Source organism: Pleurodeles waltl, chromosome 4_2, assembly GCF_031143425.1.
Source record: "Pleurodeles waltl isolate 20211129_DDA chromosome 4_2, aPleWal1.hap1.20221129, whole genome shotgun sequence".
NCBI classification, from domain to species: domain Eukaryota; kingdom Metazoa; phylum Chordata; class Amphibia; order Caudata; family Salamandridae; genus Pleurodeles; species Pleurodeles waltl.
This window is the reverse complement of record NC_090443.1, coordinates 358,686,447-358,710,355: the sequence shown is the minus strand read 5'-3', so window position 1 is coordinate 358,710,355 and position 23,909 is coordinate 358,686,447. Positions and strand designations below refer to the sequence as shown.

General features: G+C 44.1%; 1 protein-coding gene across 4 annotated transcripts in view; it reads left to right on the top strand.

Moving 5' to 3' along the window:
* PTPRC (protein tyrosine phosphatase receptor type C) overlaps window positions 1–23,909 on the top strand; it is a 536,505-nt gene that overhangs the window by 194,335 nt on the left and 318,261 nt on the right. For all 4 annotated transcript variants that reach the window (XM_069231438.1, XM_069231436.1, XM_069231437.1 and 1 more), the window contains 2 exons: window positions 13,698–13,763; window positions 16,394–16,657. In XM_069231438.1, coding sequence (XP_069087539.1) covers window positions 13,698–13,763; window positions 16,394–16,657 — 330 coding nt within the window. The remainder of the gene's footprint in view (window positions 1–13,697; window positions 13,764–16,393; window positions 16,658–23,909) is intronic.

Below are 23,909 nucleotides of genomic sequence, written 5' to 3'. Positions count from 1 at the left end.
GGCAGCCAAACAAGCAGAAGCTGAAAGAGCAGCCAAACAAGTGGAAGCTGAAAGAGCTTTGGCTGAAAAGAAACTATTGTTGGCTCATGAACTGAGTCTCAAGGAGCTGGAGATCAAGGCAAGACAGTCTGAATCCAGCAATAATGGTGGCAGCATACAGACAGGACCTGCTGGAGAAAAGAAGGTTTGTATACCCAAAAATGTGGTGCCCAGTTTTGTGGTGGGAGATGACATAGATAAATGGTTAGCTGCTTATGAAGTTGCACTAAGGGCTCATGAGGTTCCTGAAGGGCAATGGGGGGTAGCTATGTGGGGGTATGTGCCGCCATTGGGGAGGGACACACTTCTCACATTGGATCCACCGGATCAAAACACATACCCACTCCAGAAAGCCACTTTACTTGCCAAGTTTGGGCTGACCCCTGAGGGATACCGTCAGAGGTTCAGGGACAGCACCAAACAAACCACACAAACATGGGTAGATTTCTTTGATTTCTCTAGTAAGGCACTGAATGGATGGGTGCGGGGCAACAAAGTAGCAGATTATAAAGGTTTATATGACTTGATCCTGAGAGAGCATATGCTTAATGTTACTTATACAGATTTGCGCCAGCACCTAGTGGATAGTAAGCTGACTGATCCCAGGAAGCTTGCTGAGGAGGCGGACCTCTGGGTTAGCACCAGAGTGTCCAAAAAGGTACCTGGGGGGGACTCCCACAAAGGTGGTCAGGGTTCCCAACAGAAGAAAGAGGGGGGAGATAAACTTACAGATAAGGAACTCTCTAAAGGCCCCCAAAAGAATTCCCAGGGAGGGGGTGGCAACCCTTCCTTTTCCAAATTTGGGAAAAAGCCAGGGACATTTGACAAGTCAGGAAAATCTAGCCCCAAATGCATGGAGTGTTACCAATATGGTCACTACAAAGGCGATCCACAGTGCCCCAAGAGGGCACCGTCCACTACCGGACAGGCACCTGGGTTGACTAGTGTAGCACTCGGGGGGGAGATGGACCCAACTAGCTTTGGGGAGCAGGTAGAGATTTCCCTAGTGTCCCTGGGAGAAGGAGAAATGGTGCCCAAGGCCCACATGCCCAGAAATACTTCCAAGTACCTGCAGTGGGTCACCATTGATGGGCAGAGGGTGGAGGCTCTGCGTGACACAGGAGCCAGTATGACTACTATCAAGAGTCAGCTGGTGTCAGCAGAGCAGATAGTACCTAATACATTCCACCAGGTCAGAGTCGCTGACAATCGCGAGAGTCACCTACCGGTGGCTCTGGTTCCCTTTGAGTGGGGGGGGGTCTCTGGTACTCTGAAAGTAGCTGTGAGTCCTGCCATGCCTGTAGATTGTCTGTTAGGCAATGACCTTGAGCACACTGCTTGGAAAGAAGTGGAGCTCAGGTCTCACCTGGAGATGTTAGGGTTACCTGAGTGGGTCTGCATGACCACACGGTCCATGGCTGACCGAGAGGGAAGTCAAGGGCATCTGGAGCCTGGAACGATGGCCCAGAGAGCTGCCAGGAGGAGGGACCAGGGGTGCGGGAAACCGGCCCCAGCTGTTCCCACAGTGGCTGACGGGGCTCCTGAGGAGGAGGCTTCCGAGCCAACTGGGGAAGACATTGCCGCCCTAGGTGACTTACCTGAGCTTGCTGGCTGGCAAGTTGAGGGTGGACCCACCAGGGAGGAATTCTGCAAGGCGCAGAAAGAATGTCCCACTCTAGAAGGTTTGAGGAAACAAGCCTCAAACCAGGCAGCCGGCGACGCCTCTGGCGATCACCACCTATATTGGGAGAATGATCTCCTCTACAGTGAGCCTAAGGTTCCGGGCTTTGGGGCAGCACGTGTGCTGGTGGTCCCCCAATGTTACCGAACCTTCCTACTGGGTCTGGCTCACGACATTCCCCTGGCAGGACATTTGGGGGCAGGGCAAGACCTTTAACAGGCTTGTCACCCACTTTTATTGGCCCAAAATGAGGACACACTCAGACAAGTTCTGCAGGTCCTGTCCTACCTGCCAGGCCAGTGGTAAAGCAGGAAAAAGGGTTAAAACCCCCCTGATTCCACTTCCTGTCGTTGGCACCCCCTTTGAAAGGGTGGGCATCTACATTGTTGGTCCCTTGGACCCCAAAACTGCCTTAGGCAACAGGTTCATCCTGGTTTTGGTGGACCATGCCACCCGTTACCCAGAGGCAATCCCTCTGAGGACAGTAACTGCACCGGTGGTGGCCAGAACCCTGATGGGGATATTTACCCGTGTGGGATTCCCCAAGGAAATAGTGTCTGACAGAGGCACTAACTTCATGTCTGCATACATGAAGTCTCTGTGGGATGCGTGTGGTGTAACTTACAAGTTCACCACACCCTATCACCCCCAGTCGAATGGTCTTGTGGAGAGATTCAACAAGACCCTGAAAGGCATGATTGGTGGCCTCCCTGAGGCCATGAGGCGTAAGTGGGACGTCCTCTTACCATGCCTTCTCTTTGCTTACAGAGAGGTCCCCCAGAGAGGGGTAGGGTTCAGTCCCTTTGAACTTCTTTATGGGTACCCTGTCAGGGGACCCTTAAGCATTGTCCAGGAGGGATTGGAGAAAGCTCCAAAGACACCCCCTCAGGATGTGGTCAGCTATATGTTGGCCCTCCGCAACCAGATGACCCGCTTCTGGAAAGAAGCCCAAGATAACCTTGAGGCCAGTCAAGAGGTGATGAAACAATGGTATGACCAGAAGGCCACCCTGGTAGAGTTTCAACCTGGAGACAAAGTGTGGGTAATGGAGCCAGTAGAGCCCAGAGCTCTCCAGGACCGCTGGTCTGGCCCATTTGAAATAAAGGAGCAGAAAGGGGAGGCCACTTACCTAGTGGACCTCAAAACCCCTAGGAATCCCCTAAGGGTGCTCCATGTGAACCGACTAAAAGCTCATTTTGAGAGGTCGGAGATCAACATGCTTCTGGTCACAGATGAAGGAACGGAAGAGGAGAGTGAACCTCTCCCCGACCTCCTCTCTGCCCAAGAAGGTGATGGGTCAGTAAGCGGGGTCATTCTGTCTGACTCCCTGACTCTAAATCAGAAAGGAGACTGTTATGAGCTGTTGGAGCAGTTCTCCCCCCTGTTCTCCCTTACTCCTGGGCTGACCCACCTCTGTGTTCATGATATTGACACCGGTGACAGTCTCCCTGTGAAAAACAAAATTTACAGGTTGTCGGATAAGGTGAAGGCCAGCATCAAGGAGGAGGTCTCCAAGATGTTGACTCTAGGGGTCATTGAGAAATCCAGTAGTCCCTGGGCCAGCCCAGTGGTATTGGTCCCTAAGGCTACTGCCCCCGGTGCGAAGCCAGAACTCCGGTTCTGTGTGGACTACCGGGGTCTCAACTCAGTCACACGGACGGATGCTCACCCCATCCCCCGAGCTGATGAGCTCGTGGACAGGCTAGGCGCTGCCCAGTTCCTGAGTATGTTTGATCTTACTTCAGGGTACTGGCAGATCGGCCTAACTGAGGGGGCCAAGGAAAGATCCGCATTTTCAACCCCGGATGGCCATTACCAGTTCCGGGTGATGCCGTTTGGGTTGAAAAATGCCCCCGCTACCTTCCAACGGTTGGTTAACGGGGTCCTAGCTGGCAAGGATGCCTTCTGTGCAGCCTACCTGGATGACATAGCTGTCTACAGTTCCAGCTGGGAGGAACACCTGCTTCACCTCAAGGAGGTGCTTCAGGCCCTGCAACAGGCAGGCCTGACCATCAAGGCCAGTAAGTGCCAGATTGGGCAGGGTTCCGTGGTGTACTTAGGACACCTAGTGGGTGGTGGCAAGGTGCAGCCACTCCAGGCCAAGATTGAAACTATCAAGGCCTGGCAACCACCCCGAACACAGACGGAGGTGAGAGCCTTTCTAGGCCTCACAGGATACTACCGCCGATTTGTCAAGGGCTATGGTACCATTGTAACACCCTTGACAGAACTCACTTCCAAGAAGCAACCTAGGTTGGTGAATTGGACAGAGGCTTGTCAGAAAGCCTTTGACGCCCTGAAGGAAGCCATGTGCACGGCCCCCGTACTCATGGCCCCTGACTACTCCCAGGAATTTATCGTGCAGACAGACGCTTCAGAGCATGGCATAGGGGCAGTCCTAGCACAGCTGAATGAGGAGGGCAGAGATCAACCGGTAGTCTTTATTAGCAGGAGGCTATTACCACGGGAACAGAGGTGGAGTGCTATTGAACGAGAAGCTTTTGCTGTGGTCTGGGCACTGAAGAAGCTAAGACCCTACCTGTTTGGGACTCACTTCCGGGTTCAGACAGACCACAGGCCCCTCAGATGGCTCATGCAGATGAGGGGTGAGAATCCAAAACTCTTGAGGTGGTCCATTTCCCTACAGGGGATGGACTTTACGGTGGAACATCGCCCAGGGGTTGACCACGCCAATGCTGATGGTCTCTCCAGGTACTTCCGCCTTAGCGATGAGAGCTCCCAGGAGGTCGGGTAGCTCTCCCCACTTTCAGCTGGGGGGGACACATGTTAGACCTGACAGCCTTAGGGTAGTCACCCCTAACTTTTTGCCTGCCTCCCTCCATTTTTTTTGGACACTGTTTTTGCTGGTTTATAGACTCTGCGCACTTTACCACTGCTAACCAGTGCTAAAGTGCATATGCTCTCTCCCTTAAAACATGGTAACCTGGAATCATACCTGATTGGACTATTAATTTACTTATAAGTCCCTAGTAAGGTGCACTTTATGTGCATAGGGCTGGTAAATTAAATGCTACTAGTGGGCCTGCAGCACGGGTTGTGCCACCCACTTAAGTAGCCCCTTTTTCCTTGTCTCAGGCCTGCCATTGCAAGGCCTGTGAGTGCAGTTTCACTGCCACCTCGACTTGGCATTGAAAAGTACTTGCCAAGCCTAGAACTCCCCTTTTTTCTACATATAAGTCACCCTTAAGGTGTGCCCTAGGTAACCCCTAGGGCAGGGTGCTGTGTAGGTAAAAGGCAGGACATGTACCTGTGTAGTTATATGTCCTGGTAGTGTAAAACTCCTAAATTCGTTTTCACACTACTGAGAGGCCTGCTCCCTTCATAGGCTAACATTAGGGCTGCCCTCATACACTGTTGAAGTGGCAGCTGCTGATCTGAAAGGAGCAGGGAGGTCATATTTAGTATGGCCAGAATGGTAATACAAAGTCCTACTGACTGGTGAAGTCGGATTTAATATTACTATTCTAGAAATGCCACTTTTAGAAAGTGAGCATTTCTTTGCACTTAAATCCTTCTGTGCCTTACAATCCACGTCTGGCTGGGCTTGGGTGACAGCTCCTTGTGCATTCACTCAGACACACCCCAAACACAGGGTACTCAGCCTCACTTGCATACATCTGCATTTTGAATCGGTCTTCCTGGGCTGGGAGGGTGGAGGGCCTGCCCTCACACAAAGGACTGCCACACCCCCTACTGGGACCCTGGCAGACAGGAGTAAACTGAAAGGGGACCTGGTGCACTTCTTAGCCACTCTTTGAAGTCTCCCCCACTTCAAAGGCACATTTGGGTATAAAACAGGGCCTCTGCCCTACCTCATCAGACACTTGCTGGAGAAGAAACCTGAACCAGAAACTACATCCTGCCAAGAAGAACTGCCTGGTTGCTCAAATGACTCACCTGTCTGCTTTCTACAGAGGACTGCTGCCTTGCTGTTGCCCTGCTGCCTTGCTGAACTCTTGTCTGGCTGTGAAAGTGCTCTCCAAGGGCTTGGATAGAGCTTGCCTCCTGTTCCTTGAAGTCTCAGGACCAAAAAGACTTCTTCCTTTCACTTGGACGCTCCGTGCGCCGAAAATTTCGACGCACAGCTTGTTTCGCGGCGAGAAAAACGCCGCACACCGACGCTGATCAACGCGACGCCCTCGGGACGATCGAGACTTCGACGCACAACCTCGCAAGGACAACGCCGCCCGACTTTCCAGGAGAAATCGACGCGACGCCTACCGTGAGTGCGAAACTTTGACGCACGGCCTCGCAAGGACAACGCCGCCCGACTTCCGAGGAGAAATCGACGCGACGCCTGCCGTGAGACCAAAATTTCGACGCACGGCCTCGCAAGGACAACGCCGCCCGACTTCCAAGGAGAAATCGACGCGACGCCTACCGTGAGATCGAAACTTCGACGCGCAGCCCCGCAGAACGACGCGCAGCCGGAAAACAAGTCGGAGAATCCACGCACAGACCCGGGACATCTGGTAATCCCCGCGATCCACGAAAAGAGACTGTCTGCGCGCCGGAAAACGACGCCCGACTTCCCCGCGTGGAAAAGAACGACGCAAGTCTTTGTGTGCTGAGGAGAAATCGACGCACACACCCTTTTTCCACGCATCTCTTCTCCTGTGGCCCTCTGAGGAGATTTTCCACTCCTAACCAGGTACTTGTGCTTGAAAGAGACTTTTGTTACATTCTAAAGACTTAAGACACTTTATATCACTTTCCTGTGATATTTCTACAATTTTCCATTGCAACTTTATTCTTTTTGACCTACAATTATCCTGATAAATATTATATATTTTTCTAAACACTGTGTGGTGTATTTTTGTGGTGCTATATGGTGGTATTGTATGATTTATTGCACAAATACTTTACACATTGCCTTCTAAGTTAAGCCTGACTGCTCGTGCCAAGCTACCAGAGGGTGGGCACAGGATAATCTTGGATAGTGTGTGACTTACCCTGACTAGAGTGAGGGCTTTTGCTTGGACAGAGGGTAACCTGACTGCCAACCAAAAACCCCATTTCTAACACTCTCCATCTCTCAAATCTTCTCTCCTTGTGGTGTCTACTTCTTCCTCAATTGTTGTCACTGTAATTGCTTTTTTCTCTTTGCTTGTGACTTCGGCCACTTATATCCTCTCAGTGGACCTTTCATCAATGCTCTTTTCGGTGTCAGATTTATAATTTCTCTTTTTTCTGCAGGATTTTCTCTTGATGTACCTGCAACTGGTTAAGGGGGAGTCAGGCCACATTGGCTTTGATCCGCCTCAACTCCTTCCCCCTCGGGATCTGTTGTTTGCTCTGTTTGTCTTTCAAGACCGTCTGCTTCTGGGAGAGCCCTCCTCTGACTAGACTCTCCTGTTACCTCAGTTGAAGTTGGTTCACTTTCCCCCTCCTGTATTTCTTCTGCTGCGTCTCTCACAGGAGTGGCTGAACTTCTTTCAGTGTGCTCAGATGCAGTCTTCCATTGGCCTTCTCCCCTCTCTAGCTCTGGAGTTGGTCTGGATGTTGTTGGTACTCTCAACAACTCCTCTTCGTTGTCCAACAGACACTGTACTCTCCTCGTATGGCCTGTATGGATCTAGTTTGGAACTCCAGCGCACTTCAAAGCTGTAGTACTGATCAACACTACTTGGTAAGGACCCCTCCACAGAGGCTCCAAACACGTCTTCCTCACAGTCTTTCGGATCACCACCCAATCTCCCGCTCTCAGGTTGTGTCCTTGGTCCTGAGACGTTGCAGTGTGGCGGCTTCCACCTGATGAGAAAAAGAGTGAACCACATCAGCCAGACCTTTGCAGTAGTCCAACACTATATCATCTGTCATGTTCCCAAGAGCATTGGCAGGAACTGCTGGCAACCTCATTGTTCGGCCCATCAGGAACTCATGCGGTAACAGTCCTGTTTTCCTGTCGGGTGTGTTTCTCATAGTTATCAGAACTAACGGCAGTGTGTCGGGCCATTTCAAATTCGTGGGCACACACATTTTTGCCATTTTTGATTTCAAGGTACCATTCACCTGCTCCATAAGTCCTGATGCTTCAAGGCGTGAGCCTTAATGTTTAAAGCTGAACATAGCATCTTAATTACTTCATTTTGAAGTGACTTCCCCTATCTGATTCTAAAGAGATCAGAAACACAAAACGTGGTATCAGTTCCCTAAGTAGTAACTTCGCTACTGTAAGGCTGTCATTTCTTTGTGTAGGGTAAGCTTCAATCCAATGACTAAAGATGGAAACAATTACCAACACATATCCCAGTCCTCCACATACAGGCGTCTCAATGAAATCCATCTGCATTCTGCTGAATGGACCTCCCACTCTTCCAATGTGGCTCAAATTGACCACAGTCTTCCTACCCACGTTCATCTGCTGACGGACACAATTTTGGCAATTTACTGGGACATACCGCATTTTTACTATTGTTTGTGGTTTCAGCCTCCTTCCAGTTAGTGACAGAAATGGGTGTGAAACAAATGCTGGATCCCAGAAAGCTACGCATTTCTGAAAAGTAGACAAAATTCTAAATTCAAGGTGTGATTTGTGTAGATCCTACAAGGTTTTCCTATAGCTGAAGTAAAACAATATTAAAATTGAGGTGTAAAAACAGTCATTTTCCTCAACATTTTACTCTGTAACTTTTTCCTGCAATGTCAGATTTTTTAAAGCAATATACCGTTACGTCTGCTGGACTCCTCTGGTTGCGGGGATATATAGGGATTGTAGGTTCATCAAGAAACCTAGGTACCCAGAGCCAATAAATCAGCTGCACCTTGCAATGGGTTTTCATTCTATACCGGGTATACAGCAATTCATTTGCTGAAATACTAAGAGTGAAAAATAGGTATCAAGAAAACCTTTGTATTTACAAAATGGGCACAAGATAAGGTGTTGAGAAGCAGTGTTTATTTGCACATCTCTGAATTTCGGGGGTGTCCATACTAGCATGTGAATTACAGGGCATTTCCCAAATAGACGTCTTTTTTACATCATGACGTCTTCCATTTGGAAGGAAAAAATGTAGAGAAAGACAAGGGGCAATAACACTTGTTTTGCTATTCTTTGTTCCCCCAAGTCTCCCGATACAAATGGTACCTCACTTGTGTGGGAAGGCCTAATGCTCGCGACAGGAAACGCAACACGGACACATCAGATTTTTACATTGAAATCTGACGTGTTTTTTGCAAAATGCCTAGCTATAGATTTTGACCTCTAGCTCAGCCGGCACCTCTGGAAACCTACCAAAACTGCACATTTTTGAAAACTAGACACCTAGGGGAATCCAAGATGGGGTGACTTATGGGGCTCTCAGCAGGTTCTGTTACCTAGAATCCTTTGAAAACGTCAAAATGTGGCCAAAAAACACTTTTTCCTCACATTTCGGTGACAGAAAGTTCTGGAATCTGAGAGGAGCCACAATGTTCCTTCCACCCAGCGTTCCCCCAAGTCTCCAAATAAAAATGGTACCTCACTTGTGTGGGTAGGCCGAGCGCCCGCGACAGGAAATGCCATAAAACACAATGTGGACACATCACATTTTCCAAAAGAAAACAGCTGTTTTTTGGAAAGTGCCTATCTGTGGATTTCGGCCTCTAGCTCAGCTGGCACCTAAGGAAACCTACCAAACTTGTGCATTTTTAAAATCCTGACACCTAGGGGAATCCAGGATGGGGTGACTTGTGGGGCTCTCACCAGGTTCTGTTACCCAGAATCATTTGCAAACCTCAAAATGTGGCCAAAAACCACTTTTTCCTCATATTTTGCAGACAGAAAGTTCTGGAATATGAGAGGAGCCACAACTTTCCTTCCACCCAGGTTCTGTTACCCAGAATCATTTGCAAACCTCAAAATGTGGCCACAAAAACACTTTTTCCTCACATTTTGGTGACAGAAAGTTCTGGAATCTAAGAGGAGCCACAAATTTCCTTCCATTAGCAATCCCCAAAGTCTCCCAATAAAAATGGTACCTTACTTGTGTGGGTAGGCCTAGTGCCCGCAAAAGGAAATGCCCCATAACACTATCTGGACACATCAAAATGATCAAATACAAAACTACCTGTATTTACGGGGGCACCTGCCTTTTTGGTCCTGGGCTCAGCAGCCATCTAGGGAAACCTACCAAACCCAGACATTTCTGAAAACTAGACACCCGAGGGAGTCCAGGGAGGTGTAACTTGCATGGATCCCCCAAAGTTTTCTTACCCAGAATCCTCAGCAAACCTCAAATTTAGCTAAGAAATCAAATTTTTCCCACATTTCGGCGTGGGATCACCGCAGCGGGACAAATTTCCTTCAACTCAACGTTCGCCTCAGTCTCCCAGTAAAAATTATACCTCACTTGTGTAGGTGGGCCAAGTGCCTGTGACAGGGAATAGCTAAACACATGTCTAAATTGAGGGGGAACCAAAGCGGGTCCAAAAGGGCAGTTTGAAAAAAAAACATTTTTAGGCTGACAAGTGCAGCAGAATTTTTATTGGTATAGATGAGACAATGCTGGGTGGTAGGAATTTTGTGGATTCCTGCAGATTCCAGAAGGTTCCATCACAAAAATGTGGGAAAAATGTGTGATTTCCAGCAAAGTTGGAGGTTTGCAGGGCATTGTGGGTAAGAAAATGGTGCGGGGTGCATGTGAAGCACACCACCCTGGAATCACCCAGATGTTTAATTTTCAGATGGGTCTAGGTCTTATGGATTTTTATACATGGCAGCATCCCAAAGTCCAAAAAGGGCAGCCCTCACCATTCTAAGTTCGACAATTTTGAGTTAGCCAAGCTCTCATGGCCCAAATGTAAAACCAAAACCCAAAATAATCAAATGTACTCTTGCTTTCCATGGGATACGATGTTTTAGTGTGCTTGGGGAGAGCTGAAAGACTGTTACCCCCTTCAGTTAAGGTGGGGACATAGCCAGGCCCATACTGGTTGGTAGTCACCACCCCACCCCACTATTTTTTGTTATTTTTTAATTCCCTGGCATCTAGTAGACTTTCTGCCCCCCGGGGTGTGGATCGGGGGTAATTGCCCCATCTAGCCACTAGTGGGCAGAACAACTTTGGCACCATTTATTTGGGGTGGGGGTGGCCATACCCCCACCCTCTTATTTTGGAAAAAAATCTTCCCTGGTCACTGGTGGGCTTTCAGCCCCCCTTGGGGGCAAATGGGCCTTCCAAAAGTAGGCCGATCTGCCCCCAAGAGGGGAAGATATGGCTAACAGTAATATGCCCCCATGGGGAGCGACCCTTGCCCAAGGGGCTGCCCCTAAACAAAACACACACACAGCATTCCCTGGTGCCTAAGTGGTTTTTGTACCCCCCTCCCGGGGGCAGATCGGCCTAATAGAAATAGGCTGATCTGCCCCCAAGGGGAGCAGAAATGGACTAAAATAAATTTGCCTCCCCCAGGGGAGCGACCCTTGCCTAAGGGGTTGCTTCCCTTGTGTGTAATTAGCGCAAAAAAAAATCCCTGGTGCCTAGTGGATTCGGCCTAATAAAAATAGGCTGATCTCCCTCCAAGAGGGGCAGAAATGACCTAAAATAAATTTCCCCCCCAGGGGAATGACCCTTGCCTAAGGGGTCGCTCCCACTGCGTGAACTTGACACGAAAAAATAAAAATCCCTGGTGTCTAGTGGTTTCTGCCCCCCTTAGGGGCAGATTGGCCTAACAAAAATAGACCGATCTGCCCCCAAGGGGGGCAGAAATGGCCTAAAGACAATTTCCTTCCCAGAGGAGCTACCCTTGCATAAGTGGTCGCTCCCCACATATAAAAAAATAGAAGAGACAAAAAAAAAAATTCCTGGTGTCTAGGGTTTTCTGCCTCCCCTGGGGGCAGATCAGCCTAATTACAATAGGCAGATCTGTCCCCAAGGTGGGCATAAATTACCTACAATAAATTTGCCCCCCAGGGGGAGCGACCCTTGCCTAAGGGGTCGCTCCCCATATATAAAAAAAAAAGTAAACATAAAAAAAAATCCCTTTTTGTCTAGTGGTTTCTGCCCCCTTGGGGGCAGATTGGCCTAATAAAAATAGGCCGATCTGCCCCCAAGGGGGCGATTGCGCGCTTACTTCATCAGATGCCACCAGGGGTCGGGGCGCGGGGATGGAAGGGGAAGCGATTCCCCTTCCATCCCTGCCCAGGGGTGGGGGTGCCAGGCCCCCGGGGGAGCGCTAGCACTTCGCCCATGGGCCCCTATCTGGACATAACGGTTGCGTCCTGGGCACCCGAGCAGTGCTGCCCAGGACGTAACCATTACGTCTAGGGCACCAAGGGGTTAAAGATAGAATTCTCCAAGTAAGAGAATCAAATAGGAATGAGCACGCCTCTTTGGCAGCAACTGGAAAATGGAATGAGCCCTTCTCTCTCTGTGCAGTCGGGCTAAGTTAAATCATACATTTACATTTAATCCAATGAAGAAAGAACTTCAAATCTAAGATATGTCTTTCAACTGTCGAAGATTGGCTCCTCTTCTCCTGTTCCTATTGTCAGGTTTGTCAGGTATCAATTTTGTATCACTCCGTTCTCCAGTAAGTGCATCCATTGTTAGCTCCTGGGAACATCGCTTTTTCACACTCTTTACAAAGTAACAATAACTAATACAGCACATTCTAGCAAGCAGTTCTCAAGAGAAAAGAAAACATCTGCTAACCTTTGGTCAACTCAGTGGAAAAGAATATTTTGTGTATTAATTACTTCAACTGAACATTTCTCACAGCGTTATCTTAATTGTGCAGTTTAACATGAGGGTGTGTAAACTAGGCCCAAGACCTCACTAACTTTAATGCCTCCAATTAGTAAAGCAAATACATAATATGTAATCATTAATATAACACACCACTACATTAATCGCAACATGAGCACATAAATTAATTTTATCAAGCAATTAATAAGGACACTTGGTGATTACTGGCAGCCGCTCAAGTAGGCACATTTTCAAAGTTGTGCATTATTTTCTATATTAAGTGAAATTCGAAGCAGATTCATAATTCAAATACACAAATATTTATTAGTAAGAATTCAGCATTCACACAGTCAACTGATAAATAATCCTCCTAACAGAATGGAGTTGAAAGAGCAGAACATTATCAGCAAAGGTATTAGGTGTGTTAAAGTCTGTGCACTATTGAGGCATTGGTGCGAGCTAAGGACATAGGATGTCAGGCCAGAAATACAAATCACAAGAAGGTGATGGAACGGATGGAGAGAGAATTTCAATCTTCTACCTGTTCAATTTAAGCAGAGTCACAGACATCTAGTGATGTGCCTCGCTGAGGGATTCCTGTAGATGGACTGCAGTGTGATGTTCATTGCCTTTTATCTGAACAATAATCGGAGCATCATCAACAAATAAAAACAGGTCAATGCCAAAGGTTTCAATGACATACATCTGAGGTGTCATGTATAAGATTAAAAGTAATAGAAACAGATTCAAGCCCTGTATGTTTGCTTAAATTCAAGTAATTTTTGTGAAATTGCGTAAAACAAATTATGAGAATTTCGCACATCTTGCACATTAGTTAAAGGCCACCCTCATACTGTTCTGCCCTTTGTGTGAATTTTCTCAAAACCCCATGCATACCTTGTTACTGTTACTAAAGGTGTCTTTGAAAGCAAATTAATGAATATCCATTTGAAAAGTATTCATATTTTAAAGCTTGCATATCACATCCAACTCTTTCAATTATTTGACTTTCCAACAAGCAAAATCTTCAAAGCGGGAAGTATATAGAGAGCGTATTGTGCTGTTCTGGAAATGGAATGCTTTATAAAAATAAATGTGATCCAAGAAGAAGGGTGCAAAACGTTAAAGTGCTTTGGCTTCAAGTTGTTTTTGCACTGAATGTTCCTACTGCGATAACTTAAATATGTACAACGAGTTCTCTACAACTTGAGCTGAAGGAGCTATAAACAATTTCTGCTTATTTAGGGATAGTATGTTTTTTTTAAACTATAAAATATGTTTACTAACAGGACAAAATGGGACCACGCAAGCAGCAGAATCAACCACAGCAGGAACAACTACATCACCAAAGTGCAGTAAGTTTTCCTTTCATCACATTATTATTTGTGTTCAGCCCCTAAACTGGAAAATGTGACACTGAGCTTGCTACTGTCTCACAGACCTCGTATTGTTTTGAGAAGCTTTGGTGCTGGCATCTTACGTGTACATCTCTACTGCTGAGCGGTGTTTTTGCTCAGAGCCACACAGGCCTTTTATTCCACCAGGCATTTCCTCGGTGGCTTTTCGTGCCTATGTCGATTTCCCCAGCTCCCTACGGTTAATTGCAGCAGGTACTGGAAGGCTTCAAGACAGAAAGAGACAGAGGAAGGGGAAGTGTAGCGAGAAAGCGATCAGACAGGTAGGAGAGACAAGGAGAGAGAGAGAGAAGGGATGGAGAAAGAGGGAGATTGTGGGAAGACAAAGAGAGCTGGCTGGTTGGAGCATTTGTACCAGGGCTGCTTTGGTTCTGCAGTCCGGCCCTGCTATTCCTTTCAGAGGTAAGAATGTACTTATGGCGGAACTGTGCATGGTGTATTTAGAGTCCTGTGCAATATTTAACAATGTGCATGAATGTGTAATTCTTGCAAAGGTTTTAAGTGAGGGCATTCTTTATCCCTTCAAATGCTATGAACCCCACCGCCTGAACGGCTGACTCCTCAACAATGGTGCACACAATGGTTCGATGGTACACATTTCATTACCAAAATATTAATCTAAATTTCCATTTTATACTCCGTCTAGGGAGACTCCATTGTACCTACAAAATCGCTTTGACATAAGGTGATGTATAAAGTAGGGGCATAGCTACCAACAGTACTGGCACTGGGAGCAGGGGTCAGTGGAGCCCACTGCACCCACTGATAGCTGCTTTCATTATAAAACCATCAGGTGAGGGACATTTTCCTTTTTTTGCATTAGAGACCATGGCAGTCTTGCTTCACCACTGGGTGATCGCAATGAATACAGTCATAAAAATCTCATTTTCCGGATTGCCAACCTGTCCCTGTTTGGAAGTACCACCATCGTTTTTAATCATGCGGCTTGGAGACACTATCCAGGAAAAAAGATTGGCCTTTACCTCCCGGGAAGATTTCAAGGCGTGCCCTCTAATTAGCTCACAATCTGAAAGGTCTCTGGATTTCTAATGTAGGTCACACCAAACAGTGGTGTCTTCTTGAACATACACATTCGCACCGAGAAAGCTTTGAATGTTCATTTCATAATGTTGGACACTGCTGTCACCCTACTTTTTATTTCACCCCAATTGAAACCTTCACCTAAAGTAAAAAATTCTTGAGAGCTTAGCTCCATCATCTTTAGTGCTGACAATGATGATTTCTTTTAAAGCATTAATTCATTCAGATATAACCCAGCTGCGATGAACAAATTAATTAAAGCAACCGGATTCTGTAAATCCATGGGTCAGATGTCTCCTAACTGGGCCTGGGTAAAATGTACGTTACATCAGCGTAGTTTTATGTAATTGCCAGCATTTGGTGGTACTCCTATTATGATAAATACCAGAAATCATACCACAACACCCAGTGCTTAATTTGTAAATAACAATATGCCGGTGCCCAAAGCCCTCCTCTTAAACACGCGGCTGCTGCATTTAAATGTGCGAGCACAGAATACTGAGGCAGCGGAATCATGAAGCCATATCAGGCCTCTTCAATCCATTTAAAGCCACTCCCTGCCCCTTCAGCTCACTCTAGCAGCTTTCTGCTTTCTACCTTTCGCTTTTTCGTTTTTCTCTTCCTCCGTCTTTCCCGTATGTCATTTACTCGCAGCAAATGCTTGAGGCAGAAGAATAAGCGCCGGCCCTCAAAAATAAGTGCCGGTGCTCAGCACCGGAAACAATAACCACAAATTAAGCACTGACAACACCATGATGTGTACTATTCCCTCCATTTGGGAAATACCCCTATCACAGGAGCATGGGGACGCATGAACGAACAGAATGCGAGAGGTTGCTATTCACGTCATGTGCGATCTTATTCTGTGTTTAGAGCACAATGCATCCTCACATTCAAAAATGGATGCAAAGACACATTTCACCGTAAAAATTGTGCTGAATGCTGTGCGTGGGTAAGAAAGTTACATGAACTTTGCTCACCTCTAGTTCTAGCTTGGTCAACCAAATAGATATGGGGGAATCAATAGTAGTTAAAGCAGTAAAGGTCCTAGTATTGAATGGTCTTCTCAAGCAGCATGTAATTGTATTGAGTATTTTCTCTCCTGCTGTCGTGTTGGTATGAGAAAACAGACGAGAAGGGGTAGATGGTTACTTTAACAACATCTTGAGCCCTAGATTAAGACCAATATTCCTAACAAATGTGCCTTTAAACCTAGTGAACTTGCGCCGTTCCTTCCCTTGTTTTTCCGGCCTTCTTTCCTCACAAACTTTCACTTATCTTCTCCTCTTTTCATTCCGTTCACCATTTCAAAAACTTCGAAAGTACACGCAGTAGGACTTTCTTAAGCTTGTACAAGTGGAATGAAATGTGATTTCAAACCAGTTGACTAGCAAATGAATTGTTAAGCTCATAGCAGTTAACAACTGGTGTCCGAAAAGTCTATTTCTTGGCTCCCTGTGCAAGCCAGATATAAAAACATATTTATCGTGATGATGCATTCCTTATTATTTTCTTTTTAACCCTTCTAGGTGATATAAAGGTTGTCAGCGGAGATTACACGTACATCGATAACATGGCAACTCGCACTTTGGAATTGTCTGGCCTGAACAATGGACTTGACAACATCAAAATTACGGGCACCCCCGAATTGAATGTGACTAAGAGCAGCATGTCGAATACTTCCTATATCTTTGAAAATCTTAGAATATGCGAAATATATAACATCTCCCTCACCGACTTCCAGTGCAGCCCACAACATTATATAATTCCACAGATCTGGAATGTCCCACCTGGTAAGGATGCGCTTGAGTTAGTCTCTGCTCCGAGGTGAATTATTTGCTGTAATTATTTTATTCTAGTAAAGCAAGAACATTCCGAGCACGTCAATGGATCAACGGCTTTCAGTATACGTAAATGGAAAAGCATGCATATCCCATCATCTGCATTTGTTTATGTATTTGTTTACCCATTGTTTTTTTTATAAGAACACTGTTGGTTCACTCTGAAGTGTCTCATATGAGTCCCCTCTTGAGTATGGGGGAGGAGCAGAGGCGGGTAAATGGTCCCTGCTCTAAGTCCTCGGTAAACTTTGATCTTACCATTTAGCCCTCAAGAACCTCTACCCTCTTGTGAAGAGTCTCTGCTCATGATCAACGACCATTCTATTGTGCTGCTTTTTATTTTAATAGGATCTCTAGTGAGTCTACGCAAATCATTCTAGAGTTGAGTTTTCTGACCAGTTGGGCATCGGTCCCTCAATCGGCCTCAGACGATGGCTTTGTCTGCTAGCAGCAGATGAGTGGATGGAGAAAATTGCACAAAGATCAATACATCGAAGACAGAGACCTTGGCGATTGCCTATATTTAAGAAAAATGACACTTGGTCCTCAGGTATACGGCCTGCCCCAGTTCCAACACCCACAGGGGAAACGTTTTGAGTCCTTGATGACACGAAGGGGAAGATTTAGGAGCCCCTAGCACCACCTTAGTGCCTCCATAGAGTTATTTTTTTGATGCTAAGATGGCGCTAAAGTGGCATTTTCCCAGCACCATATTTACAAAGTGGCACAATGCATGCATTGCGCCACTTTGTGAACCCTTGTGCCACATTATTCTGGCGGCAGGCATAATGTATGCAAGGGGGTGTTCCCCCCGTTAGGGGGGAAGAAAAAATGGCGCAAGGGAATCTAAGAGATTTTCTTGCGCCATTGTTTTTGGCCCCTTTAATGCCTGCTCAAAGCAGGCGTTAAAAGGGGGCTTCCATTATTTATTATAGGTCCCTATGTACTCTGCAGGGTTAGTGCCATCATTTTGGCGCTACCCCTGCAGAGTACATCAATAGCGTAAAAAAATGATGCTATTGCCCCCTATCCTGCGCCATGGTGCACCATATTTTAAATACGGTGCACACATGGTGGCGGTAGGGGGGTGCTAAGGGACACAAGGAAAGCAGCGCCAATTTTCTTAAATATGCCTCCAAGTTAGTACCTAAAGAGAAGGTCAAACTCTCTTTATTCACTCCAAAAATACATACTAACCCAGACAAGGTGGAAATACACAGACATTTGGACCATTCAATGGTAACTGTCTAGTGCATCAAAATAACTCATAATGAGATGATAGTTTCAGCCAGGGCAGTAGTCAAAGACATTTCTGAGCTCATATTATTACAATCATTGCTGTATGTGAGCTTCATGTGTTATATTAAAAACAATTGTGACTAGCACTCCAAGCTAGAAACAGAGGCCTATCCTTCTATACCTAATCGAAAGCTTGCAGCTTACAAACCATTCTACTCGCTCGGGTCGATGAAAGCACTCGTAGTTGTAGTCCTTGAATTTAGTTGTTTCTGATTAGGGGATACCTTATTTTTGGCCCTGGCCCCTCATCGCTGAAACACATTTTCTCCACTGCTCAGAAGAAGAACACATTATCAGTTTAAAAAACATGTCAGACATCACTTTTTCCTTAGAAACGGTAATTTGCTGCCCTTCTTGTTTGCACATTCGGTTTGTAAAGTGCCGCTTCACATTGTAATTGCTTCTAAACACTCACAGGAGACCCAACAGTGTGACATTTGCTAAGAAAAGCTCCATATAGCGCGCTGTCATATAATGATTTCAGGATCATCTCATGGCAGTTGATGTGGGTTCAATGACTGAATCTTACTTATCGTGTGTAGTGCATCAGAATACTTTGCATGATTTAGTAAGCAGTATGAGAGAGGTGAGAGTAAGAATAGACCAAGTGGCGCAGGGGAGTTTCATATGCCCTTGGTAGGCTGTTCGAGATATCAGGTCAAGGGCAGAAAGCATCTGCCCCAGTGCTTAATTTGTGCTTGTTGATGCCGGTGCTGAGGTCCGGCACTTATTTTTCTGCCTCAAGCATTTACTGCTACCAAAAGACACATACGGGAAAGATGGAGGAAGAGAAAAACTAAAAAACGTCACAAAGGGGAAAAGCAGAAAGCTGCAGGAGTGAGCTGAAGGTACAGAGAGTGGCTTTAAATGGATTAAAGAGCACCGAGAAGGCTTCAGGATTACACTGCCCCAGTATTCTGTGTTTGCACATTTAATTGCAGCAGCTGCATGTTTAAGAGGAGAGCTTTGGGCACTGGCACGTTTTTATTTACAAATTAAGCACTGATCTACACCGCTTGTGCCGGTAGTTCAGGGGCCACACAAAAGTGGTTTGCTTTGTTAGGAAACAGTGGGCAGAAGAGAGTTTAGTTGTGTAAATACTCAGTATTCTAGGTACTTGTATATGAGATAGCATCAGGAAAAAAAATTAGCTTCGGGAGGGAGCTATTGAAGACTTCTTAATTGGGATAGGGAGGGATGGTCCTTATTTAGCTGAAATATCATCAGCGTCAATACAATCCTCGTAAACATCATCATAAGATTTAGGGAGTGCCAAATATCCTTATGACGCCCAGACTCTATAAAGGACTAACGATTCTATAAAATGTGCGCAATTCTACCATATGTTTTGCTTTTTGGATCTTATTTTGTTTGGTATCCTGGCAGGCCTCAAAACAGAATGTTGCCCTGGTCTTTGCACAAGTTGAACGGAGCACCAGCTAATATGGAGACATTTGTGGAGTCACAAAAGGCAAGGTTTTTGAAGTAGTTTTTCTTGGTAGAAGACTGATTATAGTATATTTCCTTATCATTGATTAAGTTGTAGTCGTTGTGCTAAATGACGGCTTGATTCCTCATCTTGGAGATTATTGGCCTCATTCTGACTTTGGCAGTCAGAAAACTCTGACCGCCTAAGCCGCGGGGTGGAGGCAGCCATCATGCGGGTCAAATTACGATATTCCCATCGGTCAGACCAGAGGGAACAGTGCTACGATATTGGTCTCGGCTCTCTTAAGGGAGCTGAGGCTCTTACCATAGCACAATAGCACCCTTGGAATGTGCAATGTCTGCAAAGCAAGAGTGCTGCCATGGGCAATGCAGGGGCCCCTCTTTGGCCCCCTGCGCTGTGTTTCCGCCAGCCTTGTGAAAACAGAATTTGTGATCAGCATGTCAGCGCTGAGTTCAGTATCGCTGTGGATGACCATGGGTCTGACCACCGCCAGCCTGTTGGGAACCTTGTATCCGGCAGTGACATCGGTCCCATGGCGGTCCGACCGCCAGGGTCGTAATATGGTGGTCGGATCACTTGGAGTGTGGCGGCGCAACCCTCACAATGAGTCTGGCGGTCCTTGGACTTCCGGGCTTATGATGAGGCCCTATGTCCATTTCTCTGAGAATTATAGGAGCAATTTAATTTGATTGAGTAGGAAGTGTGGGCCTAGGATAAGTATCTCTAGTTCAGAGTTGTATCCGATTTTGATGAAAATCTGATATGAAAGAGATGGTTATGAAAAATGTATTTTGTTGAACTGTTGTTGACAAACTTTTCCTTTAGAATGGCTTTCACCAAGTTGACTAAAGCCATTCTTGATGAAATGTGTGAGTCTTCATGTTTGACTTTTGCTTTGTAGCTTTTAAGGGGGTGGTCCTTCTCCCTCCTCTTCATAACCCCATCTTTTTTTCAAGAAGCTCTTCCCTGTTTTCTGTGCCCCTTGTGTTACTTGTCATCTGCTTTGCTCCAGATATTTTACATATCCATATTTCCTTTTTCGCTTTATGCTATTCCGACAAAATAGCATACAAAAATAACATGGTTCAAAATTATTGTATATTCTGATGTCCAAAATATTGTTGAACAGAATATGAATAGTAATAATATTGCATTTTTAGCTATCGAATATCATTTTAAACTATAGTTATACAAAATGTTGTTTTATTTGATAAAGTTGTATTAAATATTGTTTTTAATTAGTTTGATGAATATTAGGTATAGTATTATAAGTTGTTGGAATCAAAATAATATCTGTGTTTAATTTGTTTTAGTATACATACGTTTTTATATCAAATTATTTATTTGAATCTAATTAAAAAACATTAATTTAGCAGCGGATTGTTGGGTTTATAGGGGATTAGTTTGGGAAGTTTTTAAAATGTAAATTATTATTTTAAACATATACCTAATTATTTATGTAAATTTATTTTGTAAATGCAAATTTTTTAAATTACCTAATTGATTATGATAATATTTCACAGATTAGTCATTGTCTGTTAACCAATTGATCAATTTATTTAAGTAGTAAATTGTGTTACTTATTTTTTTGTTGTTTTAATCATAATTGTGTATTAATAATGAGAAAAATGAGTGTATTAATACTTTTTGATGTTTGATTTTTTTTATTAACTGTATTTTTTTGGTGTTTTCTGCTTTTTGAGTGTAGTACTAGTAAGTTAAAATAGTGTAGTGTTTGATTAATTTTACATTTGTATTTTTCAAATTAAAATGTATTTGTTTTCAATAATTAAATGTATTCATTTAATCATTTTTACATTTAAATAAATGTTCTACTGTTGCTCAGATTGGGGAAGGAATACTAATGTAACTTGACAAAATCCCATACTTTCCCTAATTTTGCTTACATTGGAGTGGGAATAGTAAACATTACTCAGCCAAGTTCCAACACTGTCACTGCTGTGCCCATACTGGAGTATTAGTAGTGAATTTTACCTCTTCAAGTCGATTTTTTTATTTGCTTTTTTAACAATTTAATATATAATTTTTGTTTTAATTATTTTAAAAATGAGTTTAATGTCAATTAATATTTTGTATTTTATACATTATGCTTTGTTATTGTGTATATTATTTTTAATCCCTACTTATAATTAAACTGTATCAGTATTTTGTTATTATTTATGTTTTAATCACATTTAAAAGTATGTTGATTTTATAAAAAACTATTTTGAAATATATATTTTTATTTTATTTTTGTAAATTATACATTTTCTAGATGTTTTAGATTATAAATATATGTTTTGAATTGCAACATTATTTTTAAAATGAATATATGTTTTAAAGTTAAAATAGTCTAAATAGTTAAAATTCAATGTGTACATATTTTCTGATGATACTGTAGACTGATATGTTTTTTTCCTCAATATTTTTTAATTTCCATTCCATTATGTAAAGTCAATATTATTTGGCAATCTTTTAGTCACTAATATTTTTAATGAGAAAAGTTTGTCAGACAGCCCACTTTGCTACTGTTTTTTTACAAACTCCTTTCCCAAATTGCTCCCTTTCTACATAATGCTTAATCACCATTTTGCATTACTCTCTTTTTTAGACCTCTTACTCCCACGCCACCTTTACTGCATTTTTAAACCATGGTCTTCCCCTCAGGCTTTACTTCCTTTTTCTACAAACCCATTATTCCCACTCCAGCTTTGCTCCATTTTTTTCAAACACCTTCCTCACTTTCCTATCTTATTCCCATTTTAAACTGCCCATTGTTTACCCTTTTACTTTATTCTCTTTTTTCACCCACCTTGCTCCTGTTCCCAATTTACTATCCTTTTATTTCAAACTCTTTACATCCTTGAGGATCTTACACCAATTTCTTACAAGCCCCTATTTCCCTCCCTAAAATACTCTCTTTTTCAAGCCCCTTACTCCCCTCCAAATTCACTCCTCTATTCACAAATCTGTATAATTATTTTTTTTACAACCCCCATATTCCGTTTTCCGCTTTACCCCCTTTTTCAAAATCCTTTACTCCTGCTCCTACTTTAATTATTTTTTTACAAACCATTTACTCCCACATTCTCTTTTTGCATTTTTCAAATCCCTTTTTTCCATACCCTTCCTCGCTCCCATTGTTTTACAAACTCCCTACTCCCCATCCCCTTTACTCTTTTTAAAAATCCCTGACTATTTACCACATCCTGTCCACACATCGTCCATTCTGCACGCCCACCGCTTTTCCCCTTCTTACTTTTTTAACACGCTGTCCTATCAACACAATTTTTCCTTTTTCACAGAAACATCATATTTAGTGTAAAATTATCTGTCATTTTCTCTAAAGTGAAATTTCACCAGCCTATTTTCTTCTGATTGCTTTTTTTCATTATAGAAATTTGTTAAGTGGGCGAGAATTGTTTCTTGTCTTAGGTGACATAGAGATCGACTTGTGTATCATTGGGGCTGTCAGCTTTGACATGTTTGGTATGCCACAGGGCTCTTTGTGGTACACTGGTCACCAAATCTTACTTTCTCTCTGGGTGCAAGGATTTGCAAAACTTGAGGAAGTGTTTCAAGACATTTGCTACTGTTTGGAGATATTGGAGTAAAGGGTTGTCCTCAACCATGTGGAGGGAGTGAGTAATCTGAGGGGGATCAACATACTTATGGTTTTCAGACTCCAGCAGGTTATCTCTGACAATGGCCCTGCTGTTTCATGTCGGGACAGATAGATTGATTTCTGTTCTAGTTTTTGTAGGATTCTGTGTGAGCTTAGCAGTGTGGAGTCACTGCTGTTTAAGGAATTTAGTGATTCGTAGGAGTCAATGGTCACCTGACAGGAAGCAATGCTAGCTTTTTTTATCTGGTTTGACATTGCAGGTGTCTGCTTACCCATTGCTACTGGTTCTTTACTTTTTTAAAACATACTTAGAATAGGCTTCTGCTATTTCTCTGTCATCTTGTACTATTGGCCGTTTAGTGTACCATTCTGGGTTCTAGGGCATGCTTCGATTTAAATGAATGAGGGACTATTTTCCATCCGAAAATACACTCAACCATCACACTGTTTGTCATGTTCTTTATATCATATTAGCGTGCTCTAAAAACACAATATTTCTTTGCTACTTTTTTCTGATATTGGCACAGCTATTAAGTGAACCTACAAGATTTGCACATGCCTGTGTTTATGTGCATTACCACATTAACACAAGACCTATTATCCTTGCCAACAATTGTTTCACCTGCAGTAAGTAGAATTTGAAAATTAACAACATAGCATTGGTGTGTTTATAAAATATTATGCGGATAAGTGTGCCAGTTTAATGAGGGTATCATACACACATTGAGAAAAAACACTATGTTGATCTCTTCAGAGTTAATGAAGGTGATCTAGATGGAATTCAGAAATTACATTTTTGAGGTTAAAGTCATCTTTCTTATCTTCAAAAT